We start from the raw sequence: 18,088 nt of genomic DNA on the forward strand, positions 1-18,088 counted from the left end.
AAATGTCCCATGTCAAAAAAAAATAATCTTGATTTATAAAACCATTTTAATGCACACTTCAGAGCAATTGTCCCTTTATAAATCACAGCTGCACCTCCATGTTTCCATAAGGTTCCTCCTCAGGTTCTGCTCTCTACTCTCCCATATTCAATCATAAAGGTCAATGCAAATTATCTCATGAATAATAAAGTTTATTAACTGATTCAGACGATTGTGTGAAAATCTGTTCCTCTGTCAGGAGCGTCACTGCAGTCAGAGAAGCAGATCTGATCATTTTCACAGCTTCTGACTGATTTCTTGGTAAAATAACTCATATAATCATGTCCAGGTTGTAACTTTCACTTTTATTGGCAGCTGCTGTTAAAAAACAACAATAACAAAATAGTAAAATAAATAAATAAATGAGTTTTTGTGTGGAGGATTTATTACACAGTTTTGTGTTGGTGTTTTTTAATCTCCAAGTGAATCTGTCTTTTCCCAACTTTCATCACTTGAGCTTGATAAATAAAAGTCAGTCACAAATTATTTAAATTAAAATTGAACTGTAAAGCCATTTACAACAGTTAAAATTAAATAAGCACAGAATCTACATCTGATTAGTTTTTAACCAGTAAAATCTGTTATTTCATCTTTAAATCAAACTATTGTTCAGCTCATTAAAGGAATAAGTTTCTGCTTGAACTGACTTTAAGACTGCAGCAGTTCATCATGAGTAGATTTGATAAACTATCCTGGTATGAACACAAACTAACAGACTGAAACCTGTTGACAGGACGACTGGAGGTGGGGAATCTTCACAGCCAACATGAAGTTGATGTCGACCCTGAAGGTTTTTACAGAAGTTCTGAGGTTCCTGAAGGACGATGCTCTGAAAACCATCAGATCTCATCCAGAAGGAGGAGAGTTCACAGCATCTGACTTCACCTGGGTGCTGACTGTTCCTGACACCTGGGAGGATTTCCATAAACAGTTCATGATAAAATCTGCAGTTCAGGTAACATCATGTTTTTAGAGTCATCATCTCTAAATGTTCATCAGAATCAGACTTCTGGTTTCTCCTCCAGGCTGGTCTTGTAACAGACGCCACTAAAGACAAACTGATGTTTGTTCTGGAGTCAGAAGCAGCTTTGACCTGGTGTTTGAAGCTTCAACCTGATGGTTTCATCACACAGAACCACAGCAGAGACTCACAGGATCAACCTGCAGGAGCAGCAGAACCTGATACCAGCTGGAACGGTACTGAGTGGATCTGTAACGTCTGGCAGACAAACATTTAACAGGTTTTAGTCTGTTTGTAGGATATGTGTGATATATGAATGGATTCTCTAGATGATCCGTTTGGACTAATTGAATTGAAGCAAGTCATGTAAAAGTATTTGATTATTGAGAATAGGGACAAAATGGGTTTAAATTTCCCCATTTTTAATTATTCCTCAAGCTTATTTATTCAAATATGACAAATAATGTTTTGGAAATGTAAAGATGCTAAAGGTGCAGGCTCCCAGTTGCAACATTTATTTTGAAAATTAAATTTTTAATGGACCTGATCCAGAACTTTGTCATCACCATCTGACAAAAATAAATATAAAATTATTTTAATGACCCTATTAGTGATATTTTTACTAAGACAAATGCTTCTCAAGAAACAAATAATATTTAAAACAAACAACAAAAAGTCCATCTGACGGAGTTGATACAGAACTGAAGGTGACAAACTAGTGAGTAAAATAAAAACTTGATACATGTGAAGAAATGCAATTTATGTAAAATACATTAAAATGTGTTAATTGCAGATTTAAGTGAGATTTGACAACAATTTCACCGAAAGAGACACAAAATCTGATGGAGTTGACAAAAAGCCAAACTACCTCAATTTATATGATGTTATTCTGAAGGAGGTCATATTGTAGCTCATCAGGTCCATGAAATCTTTACATTTTACCAAAATTAAGCTTTTATTTCACAAAATGTCATCAAAGTTTTGTAAATTGTTAGTTATTGTGTTGACACATCATGGTTGTGACGAGCAGCTTACGAATAAAAAGAAGAAAAAACTAAAGAATAACATAAGCTAACCAGAGCTAACTAGCCTCTTAGCAAAGGAAGAGAAAGGAAGAGGTCATGGGGTCATCAGAGGTTCTGGTGCCCTGACAGGTCACCAGCTGGAGATGGGCACTATGACCTCCTGACCCCACTAGGGACAAGGATGAACAGAAAATGGATGGATGGATATTTTGTGTATATTTTCTTAAAATGTTGTGCTTTATCCATAGGACCTGTTTGGTCCTCCAGAATCACTGTTTTACATTTTTGTTCATAAATGTTTCACCACATCTTTTACCAACCTAACAAATTCTAATTTCCTCCATCTAATAACTGATTGTTTTCACCTCGGCCCAGAATCTGGGAATAAATCTTTTAAATCACTGAGGGGGAAATTTGCTTCACTCTTTATTGCTGAATAATTTTAATTCAGCCACAATGGAGAGTTTTCCAGTATTAGTTCATGTTTGAGACGATGTCTCAGCATCTTGATGATGATTTTATTTTAACCAATCAGAGGCAGACTTCCTGGTTTCCTTCCGTTTTTCTTGAGTCCATCAAATTTTCTTATAAATCTCGGATATAAGACCTTTTGTGGACCGAGTCTTTATGAAACCAGAGTTTCTGGTCTTAAACTCTCCCATGAAGGTCAGTTTTACCAAGTCTCTCTCTCTCTCTCTCTCTCTCTCTCTCTCTCTCTCTCTCTGTCTCTCTCTCTCTCTCTGAGGGAATAGAGCTGGAGACGGGAGTGTTGGTGTGAGTGGATTTTTGAGGCGGGGCTGGCCGCGATGATGCCTGGGCTAGCCGCGATGATGCCGGGGCAGGCCGGGGCTGGCCGCGATGATGCCAGGGCTGGGCGCGATGATGCCTGGGCGGGCCGGGGCTGGCCACGATGATGCCGGGGCGGGCCGCGATGATGTCGGGGCGGGCCGGGGCGCGGCCGGGGCTGGCCGCGATGATGCCGGGGCTGGCCACGATGATGCCGGGGCGGGCCGCGATGATGTCGGGGCGGGCCGGGGCGCGGCCGGGGCTGGCCGCGATGATGCCGGGGCTGGCCGCGATGATGCCGGGGCTGGGCGCAATGATGCCTGGGCGGGCCGGGGCTGGCCACGATGATGCCAGGGCTGGGCGCGATGATGCTGGGGCTGGCCGGGGCGCCGCCAGGGCGGGCCGCGATGATGCCGGGGCTGGGCGCGATGATGCCGGGGCTGGCCGCGATGATGCCGGGGCTGGGCGCGATGATGCCAGGGCGGGCCGGGGCGCGGCCGGGTCTGGCCGCGATGATGCCGGGGCTGGGCGCGATGATGCCAGGGCGGGCCAGGGCTGGCCACGATGATGCCGGGGCAGGCCGGGGCGCCGCCAGGGCTGGCCGCGATGATGCCGGGGGGGGCCACGATGATGCCGGGGCAGGCCGTGGCGCCGCCGGGGCTGGCCGCGATGATGCCAGGGCTGGGCGCGATGATGCCGGGGCAGGCCGGGGCTGGCCGCGATGATGCCAGGGCTGGGCGCGATGATGCCGGGGCGGGCCGGGGCTGGCCGCGATGATGCCGGGGCTGGGCGCAATGATGCCTGGGCGGGCCGGGGCTGGCCGCGATGATGCCGGGGCTGGGCGCGATGATGCCAGGGCGGGCCGGGGCGCGGCCGGGTCTGGCCGCGATGATGCCGGGGCTGGGCGCGATGATGCCAGGGCGGGCCAGGGCTGGCCACGATGATGCCGGGGCGCCGCCAGGGCTGGCCGCGATGATGCCGGGGGGGGCCACGATGATGCCGGGGCAGGCCGTGGCGCCGCCGGGGCTGGCCGCGATGATGCCAGGGCTGGGCGCGATGATGCCGGAGTGGGCCGGGGCTGGCCGCGATGATGCCTGGGCGGGCCGGGGCGCCGCCGGGGCTGGCTGCGATGATGCCTGGGCGGGCTGGGGCGCGGCCGGGGCTGGCCGCGATGATGCCGGGGCTGGGCGCGATGATGCCAGGGCGGGCCGGGGCGCGGCCGGGTCTGGCCGCGATGATGCCAGGGCGGGCCAGGGCTGGCCACGATGATGCCGGGGCAGGCCGGGGCGTCGCCAGGGCTGGCCGCGATGATGCCGGGGCTGGGCGCGATGATGCCGGGGCTGGCCGGGGCGCCGCCGGGGCTGACCGCGATGATGCCGGAGTGGGCCGGGGCTGGCCGCGATGATGCCTGGGCGGGCCGGGGCGCCGCCGGGGCTGGCTGCGATGATGCCTGGGCGGGCTGGGGCGCGGCCGGGGCTGGCCGCGATGATGCCGGGGCTGGGCGCGATGATGCCTGGGTGGGCCGGGGCGCGGCCGGGTCTGGCCGCGATGATGCCGGGGCTGGCTGCGATGATGCCGGGGCTGGGCGCGATGATGCCAGGGCGGGCCGGGGCGCGGCCGGGTCTGGCCGCGATGATGCCGGGGCTGGGCGCGATGATGCCAGGGCGGGCCAGGGCTGGCCACGATGATGCCGGGGCAGGCCGGGGCGCCGCCAGGGCTGGCCGCGATGATGCCGGGGGGGGCCACGATGATGCCGGGGCAGGCCGTGGCGCCGCCGGGGCTGGCCGCGATGATGCCAGGGCTGGGCGCGATGATGCCGGGGCAGGCCGGGGCTGGCCGCGATGATGCCAGGGCTGGGCGCGATGATGCCGGGGCGGGCCGGGGCTGGCCGCGATGATGCCGGGGCTGGGCGCAATGATGCCTGGGCGGGCCGGGGCTGGCCGCGATGATGCCGGGGCTGGGCGCGATGATGCCAGGGCGGGCCGGGGCGCGGCCGGGTCTGGCCGCGATGATGCCGGGGCTGGGCGCGATGATGCCAGGGCGGGCCAGGGCTGGCCACGATGATGCCGGGGCGCCGCCAGGGCTGGCCGCGATGATGCCGGGGGGGGCCACGATGATGCCGGGGCAGGCCGTGGCGCCGCCGGGGCTGGCCGCGATGATGCCAGGGCTGGGCGCGATGATGCCGGGGCAGGCCGGGGCTGGCCGCGATGATGCCAGGGCTGGGCGCGATGATGCCGGGGCGGGCCGGGGCTGGCCACGATGATGCCAGGGCTGGGCGCAATGATGCCGGGGCAGGCCGGGGCGCCGCCGGGGCGGGCCGCCATGATGCCGGTGCGCCGCCGGGGTGGGCCGGGGCGCCGCCGGAGTGGGCCGCGATGATGCCGGGGCGCCGCCGGGGCTGGCCGCGATGATGCCGGGGCGGGCCGGGGCTGGCCACGATGATGCCAGGGCTGGGCGCGATGATGCCTGGGCGGGCCGGGGCTGGCCACGATGATGCCAGGGCTGGGCGCGATGATGCCTGGGCGGGCCGGGGCGGTCCGCCATGATGCCGGTGCGCCGCCGGAGTGGGCCGCGATGATGCCGGGGCGCCGCCGGGGCGGGCCGGGGCTGGCCGCGATGATGCCGGGGCTGGCCGCGATGATGCCGGGGCGGGCCGGGGCGCCGCCGGGGCTGGCCGCGATGATGCCGGGGCGGGCCGCGATGATGCCTGGGCGGGCCGGGGCGCGGCCGGGGCGGGCCGGGGCTGGCCGCGATGATGCCGGGGCTGGCCGCGATGATGCCGGGGCTGGGCGCGATGATGCCGGTGCGGGTCTGGGCGCCGCCGGGGCTGGCCGCGATGATCCAGATGCGGGTCGGGGCTGGCCGAGATGATGCCGGGGCGAGCCAGGGCGCCGCCGGGGCTGGCCGCCATGATGCCAGGGCAGGCCGGGGCTGGCCGCAATGATGCCGGGGCTGGCCGCGATGATGCCGCGGCAGGCCGGGGCTGGCCGAGATGATGCCGGGGCTGGCCAGGGCGCCGGCGGTTGTCGGTGCGGGTCTTGATGCTACTGAAGCCGGGGATCCTGGTGATCCTTCTATTGTAACTGTAGAGGAACAGCCTGAGGAGCGATCTTCTATTACTTGTGGTCGCTTTAAGAAGTTGTTACCACTGATGGTGAGATGATACATGATCAATCTGTCGAAGTTTTGATGCAGATTCAGAGGAAAAAAGATCTGATGAAATTTTTTGTGAAAACCTTTGTGAAGATGAAAGCATGCTTGATGACGATTTGCTGAAACTCTCAGAAAAGGAAAAGTTCTGAACCTGCTAACAGCAGCACTAAAGCTCTCAGAGCTCAGAGAGCAAACAAAGCAGGAGAGCAGCTTGGAGTCTGATAGTAGCTTTTCTTTGAGCCATGATCAGCAGAATCTGTATCCTCCTGCTGCAATTAAGAAGTTTTTGCAAAAATCTAAAGGACTCAGGATGATTAAAATTGAAGAATATTTTCCAGATCTAAAATGGTTTGTTGAATCCTCTCGGGTTTTAACAAAGAAAACTGGACATTTTGTTGATGACGTGTTAACAGATCAGGAAATATATCGCTTAAAGAAACTGATTTTGAAAGTCAGACACTCACTGCTGATGAAGATGAGGACATTTAGAGACATTTTTTACATGTCTCTGTGTCTTTTCTTTTGTTTCTTCATTTCAATGTGTGACTTTAAAATAGGCACCTTAAATCTAAATGGTGCCAGAAATGAAGAAAAGAGGGCTGAGTTTTTAAGACTCATGGCTCTAAAGAACATTGATATAATGTTACTTCAGGAGACACACAGCACTGCTGATAATGAGTGTGATTGGAAGAAGGAGTGCGGAGGGGAGGTCTTTTTTAGCCACAAGTCCAGTTGCAGTGGCGGTGTTGGGATTGTGTTTTCTAGGAATTTTTTCCTGTTTCTTGTGAAGCAGAGGAAATAATTGAAGGTCACTTATTAAAAGTTAAAGCCAAATATGAAAAATAGTTTTTCTTAATGTGTATGCACCAACTAAAGGGGTTGATAGAATGGTATTATTGATACTTTAGGTGACATTGTAAATGACTGTAGTGATAATAATGATTATTTGTTTTTGTGTGGAGATTTTAATTGCACTGAGAATCCGTTACTTGATAGGAACCACTTAGAACCTCATGCTGAATCCTCTCGGAGGCTCAGGCAGCTGACTGCGACCTCTGACCTTTCAGATGTGTGGAGAGATTTCAACAGGAATCAGAGACAGTATACATGGAGTCATTCTAAAGATAATCTTTTAGCCTTGGCAAGATTGGATCGTATCTATGCTTTTAAACATCATTTGAATATATTTAAAAATTGTTAAATAATTCCTGTTGGTTTTTCTGATCACTGTCTGGTTTGTTGCTCTGAGTTTATTAAAAATGTCCGTATACAGAGTGTCTATTGGCATTTTAATACCGCTCTTTTGAATGATACAGCTTTTAGAAAAGCTTTTGAATATTTCTGGGTCAGTCATAAACAATCTAAATCAGATTTTTCTTGTATCCAACAGTGGTGGGATTATGGTAAATGTCAAATTAAGCAGTTGTGTCAACAGTTCACTCGCAGTATCACTAGAGACATAATCAGATCTATGAGGGACTTGGAGACTCAGGTAGTAGAGCTGCAGGGTTTGGCGGCGTCTACAGGAAACCGAGGGTTTTTAACTTCCCTCAAAGATAAAAAGGCCGTTCTGGCCAACCTGTTGGGCACAGCAGCCAAAGGAGCCTTGGTCAGATCACGCTTCCTAAGTGTATCGGAGATGGATGCCCCGTCTCACTTTTTCTTTGGACTAGAAAAAAAGAATGGGCAAAGGAAGATTGTTCACTCCCTAAAGACTGACTGTGGTTCTACCATCTCAGGTTCTTCTGAGATCAGGAAGTTTGCTGTCAGTTTCTACAAAGATCTTTTTAAGAGTGAACATTTGGAGAATCCGGATGTGAGCGATGGTTTCTACGAAGGACTTCCTCAGGTGGATGCTGAAGCCGATCGAAAGCTGGAGGCTCAACTCACGCTGCAGGAACTGCATACTGCCTTGATGAGCCTAAAGAGTGGTAGATCCCCTGGCATCAGGGGCGGATCTAGAAAAATATTTGTGGGGTGGCAAGAGGGTGGCAAGGATGTTTCAGGGGGTGGCAACAGCCAAAGCACAGGCAGCAGAAATACAGGTGAAGTTTTATTGCCCAAAAACCAAAATGACAGTGTGGGCATAACACGAGATAACACAGAATGGACAAGATCATAAAGCAACCAAAAACGAACAAGAGAACAAGAAACCAACAAGAAACAAAGCCAACCATGAACTTAAATATAATTAAGGCAAAACTATGAATAACTTATTGAAACAAAAGCAATTAAAAAAATATCAAACATCAAACACCCAGAAATCATAACAGTCCAGTACTTAAGCATTTGTATAGGTAACCTACTGAAAAAAATGTACATGTTAACATCTGTGCACTCCTAAAACAACGTGAGAATAGATGCATCAAGTAGAGAAAAATGTATACTAAAAAAACTGAAACTTTTATTATTTACTCAAAATACATCATCCATCCAACCAACCGTTAACTGCTTAGTAAGTATATATGTATTATTATTTTAGGAGCTTTAACAATCCCTGAGAATGCAGATTAATGAAAGGTTAAGGTCATTTCTATATCAGCTTAATACGCCGATTTCCATGCTGCACAGCAAAACGCTTTACAAATTGATCAAGATCTAAAGATTTTGTTCGTTTTGATTCAATGCTGAGTACAGCCAAACTTGAGAGTCTTGTCTCTGTCATAACTGACCGCAAATAGGTCTTAATGACTCTGAGAGTTGAAAAACTCCGTTCACAGGATGCACTGCTCACTGGTAAGACGACAGCTATTTTGCATAACCTGAACAACTCGCAAAAAACGTCCTGGTATTGGTCCAACCATTGGGTCATCTCCATCAGAGTGGTAGGACATTCCTTTTTTCTCTTTTTCTTCTCCAACAGCACCCTTACCTGATGCAACTCATGTTTGAGATTCTCAATATTTGAATCATAGGCTGTAGCCAATAAGAAAACAGCCTCATCTTTTAAAAAAGTTTGACTAGATGGATTTAGTGCCTGCACACCTTGCATAATATTGCAATTTGTGTTAGAAAATCTTCTCCCTATTTCTCCAATCATGTTATCCAGAACTGGATAATAGACAGACATACGGAAAGCATGTTTGTTATCTGGAACTACATGCTGCCCCAAGGTGGAGGAAATGACACTTTCTTGAAGCACCTTTGCTGTCAGTCTTGACCTCTTTGGGTTTTGTTGAGTTGTATCAATGTTACTGCGCTGACATAACTCAAGTGTTTCATGCCACATTTCTTCAAAAGAGTCAGGATTACGATACTGAGCCAGTATCTCTTTAAGTGATTCAATTAGTTCAACCACCTTAGAATGGTCCACTGTCTTAGACTGGAGCATGTCTGATAAAAATTTGGAGTCACTCAAGACCTTTCGAAACAGAACCAGACAACCAGCAAAATTTAGATCCATCTGAGCCAAAATCCCCCTGGCTTCAACAGCTCTTTGTGGATGTTTCTCAGAAGCAATCTCCTGAAGCACCTGTACTATTGCAGGCAACCTGTCCATAACATTGCGACATGCTATGTGCCTACAAGCCCAACGTGTGTCACTTAGCTGATGAAGTTCCCTTGGTGCACCATCAAACATCTTCCGCTGCACGTCCAGCCATTTGTTATGTATATAAGAGCCAGATATAAAAACATACATTTGCTCTAATAAGGAGAAGAAGTTCCCAGCATCTGTCACGCTTTTTACAGAGTCCACTATGACCAGGTTTAAGCAATGTGCACTGCAGTGAACATAGAAGGCATGGTTGGCTACTTCTATGATTTTAGCTTGGACACCTGCATGTGCCCCACGCATGACTGCTGCACCATCATAGCCCTGACCAACCAGATTTTCCTTGTACTCTAACCCGTGTCTTTCAAAGAAGCTTATAATCTTGTTGCTTAATGCAGCAGCATCCATGTGTTCTGCCACTTCAAATTCAAGAAAGCTCTCATGAACCACTGTAGTAGTATCTGAGGACAAAGGACATTTGTTCTTTTTTCTGAACATCTTGCTCTTTTTGACCTCTTGAATGATTTCCTCTTTAACCATTCCTGCCAAGCATTCAAGTATTTCATTCTGGATCGTTTTACTTGTGGACTTAGCATTTTTAGCTTGTTGTTCAAGCCTTTTTTTATTACGACATTATGGTTACCCAGCAAATCTAGCACAGATAGAAAAAGTCCCTTTTTTTCAGAGTCGGTAGACTCCCTGTGACCACGCTGGGCTATGTTTTCTGTCGCAGTTAGAACAAGAACCTCAGCTAATGTTTTAATGTAGTACTGATTTTCAGTCACTTGTATTTTATTGTGTTCGTCAATCATTTCCAGCATTGAAGTATTTCTTAAAATCCTCTTTTTGTTTTCAGTCCATGCAAACATTGCATTCAGATGGTTTTCAGATCGAGCATGACAAAGAAATCCACTGTCTGTCAAGGTAGCCTTTTTCCAATTGCGGTAACCATCAAATGAGCTAAAAACTGTTGTTGGCGTGTCAGGGAGTGAGAAATGTCGACAAGCAAAACAGTAAGCAGAGTCTTTCAGATGAGAGTATTCCAACCAAGGGTGTGCATCGTACCATTCATTTCTGAAGCTCCTTCTGGCTCCCCCTTGGAAGGTTCTTGGAAAAGACTCATGCCTTGGCTGAGTTGGGTCCTCACGCCACGACTTGGATATGTCTACATAAAGTGAATATATAAATTCTGATCACAGCTCTACTATTTATGAAATGTAACAAATAGTAAAAACACAATTTGGAACAGTCTTTTATCAGCTAACCATCAAGCTTAATTAAAACATACAGCATAAAAACAGTACTTTGGTTAATTTGTTCAACTTTATTTAAGTCTGTGACAGCTGACACTACTGTCACACAGACCTGAATGGTAACTTTTTTGTTCATCCTTAACATTAATTTAGACATTAATTAGAGAATATTTTAGATTTTTATTTTTGAAAATTATTTTCATTAGCCTGACTTTTTAGTTAAATATTTGCAGTGCACACATTTAGTGTTTAGTGCTATAATTTTCTTAACAGGTCTTCTTATTCAAGTTTTATAAAGCAAGTTATGAGGATTACTCAAAAATATTTAGTTGAAGAGACCAAAGACATATCTGTTTAAATGTACTGATTGGAATAAATTAGAAATATATTCGAATCAGATGTAACTCAGAACTAAGTTAGTGATATCTACATACCACGTGGACCAACTCGAACAAATGTGTTTGATGTGTCAGGCTCTCTCCTTTCACTGCATGAACCCTGGATGTTGTCCAGCAATTCTCTTTCTCCCTGTTCTTCTTGGTGATCCTCTCCCTCGTCCATCTCCTCGTTGCTGTGCAGCTGTTCCACTACATCCTTTCCCTGGTCACCTGGGCTTTGCTCTCCGTCATATTTCTGTTGATTCTCCCTCTTTTTTATCCTCATCTCCTCCGTGAATCTTACTCAGCTGGTTAGTCTCTGTGTCTCCCGCCTTTGCCTTTGGTAAGAAGAAGCTAGCGATGCTACCTTTCCTCTTCATATCTGTAAGATTTGAAGTTATTTCACAATGTTTTCCTCTCAAACATTTAATGGATATCAGTTTACACAAACCACGAGTCGACCAAACATTGAACTTACTCTGCATATATTTAGGATTTTTTTTTACTGTCTCAAAAAAAAAAAACAGCCGATTGAGAGTGCAACACCGCATAAATTTTTCAAAAACGACTTGGAGTTAGAACAAAAAATTGCCGTATGTCTATTGACCTATTTTCGCCTGTCTTTACCGGACCTACTCTGATAAATACTGCAGCCATGACTGGTTCTGAATACCGTGGTAAAGCTAGCCGCTTCGTTGGAAATAGCAGTAAAGCCAGACGGTACTCAACTTTGGCATCTGCACAAGAGACAACCGCTCTCTCCCTACCTTGCACTACCTACTACTGCAATAATTTTTCTAAACGGACATAGATATTTAATACTTTTTTTTTTTTTTACCTCTTTACTCTTACTGTCTTCAGTCCTTTTCATTTCATTTCTCACTTCCCGCCACTCAGTCAGCTCAATCAGAATGTTTTGCTTCTTCTTCTTAAAATTTATTGGCAGTTGGCTACAAAGTTAGGTGAGCATTACCGCCACCAACTGGTATGGAGTGTGGACTACATTGTGCTGCATTCAATGTTGTCGGAAAAAAATGTTCGTGTTCGTAATGTCCAGCGGGGGTGGCAAACAGGGTGGCAAGGCTCTCCGTTGGGGTGGCAACTGCCACCCCATGCCACCCCGGTAGATCCGCCTATGCCTGGCATGGACGGTCTTCCTGTTGATTTTTACAAGTCCTTCTGGTCTGTGATCGGAGAAGACTTGTTGGAGGTGATCACAGATGGCCTGCAGAGAGGTCGGCTGCCTCTGAGCTGCAGGCGGGCAGTCGTTACTCTGCTTCCAAAGAAAGGAGATCTACAGGATCTAAGGAACTGGCGACCAGTCTCTTTGCTCTGCACGGACTACAAGATCTTTTCCAAAGTTCTGGCTATCAGACTCAGAGAAGTGATGTCTTCAGTCATTTACGGGGACCAGACGTACTGTGTGCCTGCAGGCTGATAAGTGACAATGTCACTTTAATCAGAGATGTTTTGGAAATCTCCAGCTCATTGGGCTTAGATATTGGTCTGATTTCTATAGACCAAGAAAAAGCTTTTGACCGGGTTGAACACCGATATTTGTGGCAAACCTTGACTGCTTTTGGCTTCAGCCCTGGTTTCATAGCTATGATCCAGGTTTTGTATCGTGACATTGCGAGTGTACTTAAAATAAATGGAGGCTTAAGTGCTCCATTCAATGTTTTAAGAGGAGTGAGGCAAGGCTGTTCTTTGTCAGGGATGCTTTATTCCTTGGCATTTGAACCTTTGCTTCATAAGCTGAGGAAAGATTTGTGTGGTGTTTCTATTCCTGGGTGTAATGTCTCCTTAAAGTTGTCAGCTTATGCTGATGATCTGATGGTTTTTGTAAACGAGCAGGAAGATATTGATGTTTTGGTCAACACTGTTTTTCTTTTTGGCTGCATTTCTTCTGCTAAAATAAACTGGAGAAAGAGTGAGGCTATCGCTGTTGGGAGTCGGCTGGGGGATCAACTCAGTCTGCCTGGAGGCCTAGTGTGGAGAAAAGGTGGGCTCAAGTATTTAGGGGTCTTTTTAGGTAGTGAAATTTTTGTGCAAAAAAATTGGGAAAATGTTTTAGATAATGTTAAGGGTCGACTTTTGAAATGGAAATGGATTTTACCTAAAATGTCATATAGAGGAAGAGTTCTTGTTATTAATAATTTAGTTTCTTCCGTCATGTGGCTCCGGCTGATGTGTGTTGATCCTCCAGTTTCTCTTTTATCAAATGTTCAAAGGGCACTAGTGGATTTTTTTGGGATAAACTTCATTGGATTCCTCAAAGTATTCTCTTTCTGCCGAGAGAAGAAGGTGGACAAGGCCTGGTCCATCTGGCCAGCAGAGGCGCTGCTTTTCGTTTTCAGTTCATTCAGAGATGCTCACAGGACCCACAGACCTTGTGTGGAGGAGAATATCATGCTGCATTCTTCAGAGATTTGGCGCCATGGGTCTGGATCTGCCTCTCTTTCTGATGGACTCCAGCAAAATGAACTCCTCTCTTCTTCCAGGTTTTTATAAGAGCGTTTTCTCTGTGTGGACTTTGCTGAGGAAGGAGAGGCAGCAGCAGGCTGAGTCTCTGTACTGGCTGCTCCAGGAACCGGTTCTGTTCAGGAGTTTGTTGGATTGCCCTGTGTGGGGAACAACAACCTGGTCCAAACTCCTCCACACTGCAAAAGTTTATTGTCTTGGGAGGGTGGTAGAGATGACTGGACCTCGACTGGATGATCCTGTGGAACTCGCTGCTTGTTTGGGAATAGAATCTGTTAGAGTTGTTGGTCGGCTTTGGAGCTACTGGAAACACAAGTTAAGTGAACATCAATGTTCCCTTTTGACTGATTATCATGAAGGTTCTGTGTTACCAAATCATCTGGACCCTTTTCCATCCATCAGACTGTTTCCTGGGGTCAAGAACTGCTCTGGTCCTTTACTGGATTCGGTGGACAGTAAAGGATTCTCCCTAGAAGGAGCTTCTGGGAAAATGATCTATAGGCTGTTTGTAAAAACTCTTAATCAGAACAAACTGAATGGACGCAGTGACACAGTATGGAGATCTCATATCTCCTTAACACCTGAAATCAAGCCTGAATGGAAATCGTTGTATAAGCCTCCTCTACCGAACAAACATGCAGATTTACAGTGGAGAATCCTTCATGGTATTGTAGCTGTTCACTCATTTGTTTCTGCTATTAATCCTGCTGTCCATGTTGTGAACAGAGGGAAACAGTGTTTCATTGTTTTCTAGACTGTATTCGTCTGTCAGCTCTTTTTGTGCTTTTGAGAATTATTTTCAACAGATATGGTGAAGTTTTCACTAAACAGGTTTTATATGTGGTGTTAAATTTACACGCCAAAGAAAGACCAAATGTCAGTTGATAAACTTGTTGATAGGACAGGCTAAAATGTACATAAGCAGAAAGAGGAAAGTGGAGGAAGAGTTGAATATTAATGTGGTTTCTTTATTTGTTAACCTGGTGAAGTCTAGGCTATTGCTTGAATGTAATTTTTATAAATCAGTTTCAGATTTAGATACCTTTTGTCACACTTGGAGTTATGGGGAAGTAATTTGTAGTGTGGTAGAAGGAGAACTTATTTTTGGAAGGGTGTTAATGTAATGCTGTGTGTGGTGTATGTTTTGTTTTTTCTGTTTGTTTTTTTCACTGTTACATAGTTTGTGATACTATGTCGATTATTTATTGAAAAATAAATGAGCTATTAAAATCTCTCTCTCTCTCTCTCTCTCTCTCTCTCTCTGTCTCTGTCTCTCTCTCTCTCTCTCTGTCTCTGTCTCTGTCTCTGTCTCTCTCTCTCTCTCTCTCTCTGTCTCTCTCTCTGTCTCTCTCTCTCTCTCTCTCTCTCTCTCTCTCTGTCTTTACTAAATCATCCTCTGCTTTTGGTTTTCCATAAACCAGAATGAAGCTCAGGTTTTTTCACCTGTGGCTTTGACCTTTGACCTCTGGTCTCTGCTGTTATTTAAATTGTGTTATACAAATAAATTTGACATGAACTCTGACCTTTACTGAGGCCTGCAGAGCTTTAGATGTGTTTCCTGGTTTCTTCTGTAACTTCCTGTTTGAGTCGTTGATGTTGGAGTCATTTTGGTTGGTCAGTCTCTCCTGGGAAGCTTCACCACTGTTGTTATTCTCTATTTGTAGATAATAACTTTCACTTTGTTCACTCAGGTTAGAAATTATTCTAACTTTATTTAATTTCACTTTTTAATCCAAAGAGTATTTTTGAATTGAACTTTTACACTGATGTCAGTGACCTGGTTTCTCATCTGTTCTTAACTGTAGAATAAACCTTGACATCGCCTACTTCATGTTGTCAGACAGGTTCTGTTTACCTGATTCTTGATTCTGACAGTAATCAGATCTGGGTTTAGTGCTGAAACTGAATTTTAAAAATGTGGCTGAATGGTTAATATGGATTTAGTCTGAAACATGAAGCTGGATAAACTGATGATTTGATCAGAAACCAAAAGCAGCAGCAGTCAGGTTTTCTAGATAAACTGATGATTTGATCAGAAAACCAAAAGCAGCAGCAGTCAGGTTTTCTAGATAAACTGATGGATGTTCTCTCATTTAAAGCATCAACCTGATTATTGGTTTGTTAAAATACATTTAAGGCTCTAACTCTGAATGTCTTCATGTAAAACCAGCAGAGCTGTTGTTTCTGAGGATCCATCATTGTAATTAAACATGACTGTAAACCAATCAGAATAATTGATACATCATTAAAGGAGAACCAGACTTTATTATAATGAGGTCATGATAACATTAGAAGATTCCTGAAGATCAACCTGAAGTTCTGAATATTTAATTTTCTATGACTTTGTCTTCTCCTTCACTATCTGACCATTTTCAGAGAAATTTATCTTTATTTCTGAACTCTGATCAGAAAAATCCTGAAGTTTAAATGTACATCAGTGATGATCAATAACCTTGTTATAAAAATACCAAAGATAATCATTTGACAGACAGAAACTATTTTATCTCCAAAGAGTCTTTAGTTGAAAACTTTCCATCTAGATGATCAGTTGAAGGATGATGGATCATTCAGGTCTAAAGACTTTCAGATTCTGTTCATCTGCTGGTGACATCAGGTAATAATTTCTTCTGAAAGTCAGAAATCGTGCTGATCCAGAATATTTCAAGAGATAAAACGTTTTATTTCTCAGAGGGAAAATGGCAACAAATTACCTTTGGAAACATTGTAAGATATTTTATATTTTTAATTTCATGTTTAACATTTATTTCTACTCACTTATGTAATGTTACTGTTTCAATTTGTTCTTTATGATTTTAATATACCATAAAAAAGGAAATAACTTGTTTGTGAATCCATTAGTTTTTAAAGATTTAATGTGTTAAAACTTAAACACAGGATGAGCCATCAGTCTTTTAACCAACAATCTGGATTCAAATCTTTTCAGTTTTATTTTCTAGCAGCAGCATCTTAACTGCAGCATCTTAACTGCAGCATCTTAACTGCAGCATCTTAACTGCAGCATCTTAACTGCAGCATCTTAACTGCAGCATCTTAACTGCAGCATCTTAGCTGCAGCAGCAGCATCTTAGCTGCAGCATCTTAACTGCAGCATCTTAACTGCAGCATCTTAACTGCAGCATCTTAACTGCAGCATCTTAACTGCAGCATCTTAACTGCAGCATCTTAACTGCAGCATCTTACCTGCAGCATCTTAACTGCTGCAGCATCTTAACTGCAGCATCTTACCTGCAGCATCTTACCTGCAGCATCTTAACTGCAGCATCTTAACTGCAGCATCTTAACTGCAGCATCTTAACTGCAGCATCAGCTCCATCTCCTCCTCCTCTAACTTCTACCTGCAGCTCTGCAGAGCGACACGCTGTGACCAAGTCCTTCCTCCTGCTGACCTCTGAGTTTCTCAGGCAGCTGCTGCTTGGAGGAAAACCTCACTGTCACCTCTCAGCTTCTAAGTTTAAGGAACTAAATCAACATTCAGGTTGTTTTGTTTCAGTTATTTAGAAATAAAAATGTTAATTGTGTCAGATGTCCCATAACCGCAGACTTTGAAATTACCAGAGGATCTGCAAACATGATGCAAATAAATCAAAATCTCAATATGAAGAAATTAATATTCAGATGAAATAAAATGATCTCTAAAACATTTAACTACATACAGACACATTCAATTAATTAGAACATTATAGAAAAGTTTAGTTTTATTTAAGATTATAATATCAAATCAGACCCAGAAAACAACATTTTTAATATATAACTTTTTATATATAATTTTGTATAACTTTGCTTAATAAAAAGTCTTTTTAATATCTAACTTAGTGTTTTTATTTTCAAAAGGTTCTTCTAATATGACAAATTTGTCTCATCAGAACTTATAATCTGATCAAATATGATGGTATAATTTAGATAAAGTTGTTTTTTCAGCATCTTTTTTTCATAAATCATTTTAAAGTCGATACAAACTTCATGAGGACACGCCCACTTTACTCTAAACACCTCAGACCTTCATCACAGTGACATCACTTCCTGTAACATTGAATCTTGACTCCTTCATCATCATTTCTACTCAGATTTCTGTTAAAGTCTCTTTGTCCATTCTTATTATTTTCTTTCTATGATCGGTCTGAAGAACTTTGACTCTGGATCATCACTGATCTGGAAAATTCTTCTCCAGAGGTTTCCAGCATCACCATGGCGACAGAGACGGAAGATAAATGAACTAAAAACCTGAATCTACCTGTGAAAACATTGATCATTGTTCATAGAGCAGCTCAGTGAGGTTTCTGTGTTTCTACAGATCCAGCAGGAGGTCAGGAGGTCGTACAGTTTACTGTGGAACCAGAAGAAACCAAAGTCCTGCTGGAGACCCAGAGAGACGGGAAACGGTACCTTGTTGTCGACTGTGGAGGTAAAAGTTACTCACCGTTACTTAAAGGTTTAAAGACGAGTTTTAAAAACATTTTTATCCACAATAAACATGTTGAAGTGATGTTGTGTTGCCCGGT

The 18,088-nt window shown here is 45.3% G+C and overlaps 1 protein-coding gene and 1 pseudogene across 1 annotated transcript in view; one reads left to right on the top strand and one right to left on the bottom strand.

Moving 5' to 3' along the window:
* LOC106908850 (heat shock 70 kDa protein 12A-like) overlaps positions 1–18,088 on the top strand; it is a 43,366-nt gene that overhangs the window by 24,132 nt on the left and 1,146 nt on the right. The window contains exons 8-10 of the mRNA XM_088002874.1: positions 773–994; positions 1,065–1,236; positions 17,881–17,991. Of these exons, the coding sequence (XP_087859000.1) occupies positions 773–994; positions 1,065–1,236; positions 17,881–17,991 (505 nt within the window). The remainder of the gene's footprint in view (positions 1–772; positions 995–1,064; positions 1,237–17,880; positions 17,992–18,088) is intronic.
* LOC148160933 (zinc finger MYM-type protein 1-like) lies at positions 8,498–10,008 on the bottom strand (annotated as a pseudogene).

This window comes from Poecilia mexicana, unplaced genomic scaffold (assembly GCF_051168715.1).
Source record: "Poecilia mexicana isolate PSO_F unplaced genomic scaffold, ASM5116871v1 scaffold_2, whole genome shotgun sequence".
Lineage (NCBI taxonomy): Eukaryota > Metazoa > Chordata > Actinopteri > Cyprinodontiformes > Poeciliidae > Poecilia > Poecilia mexicana.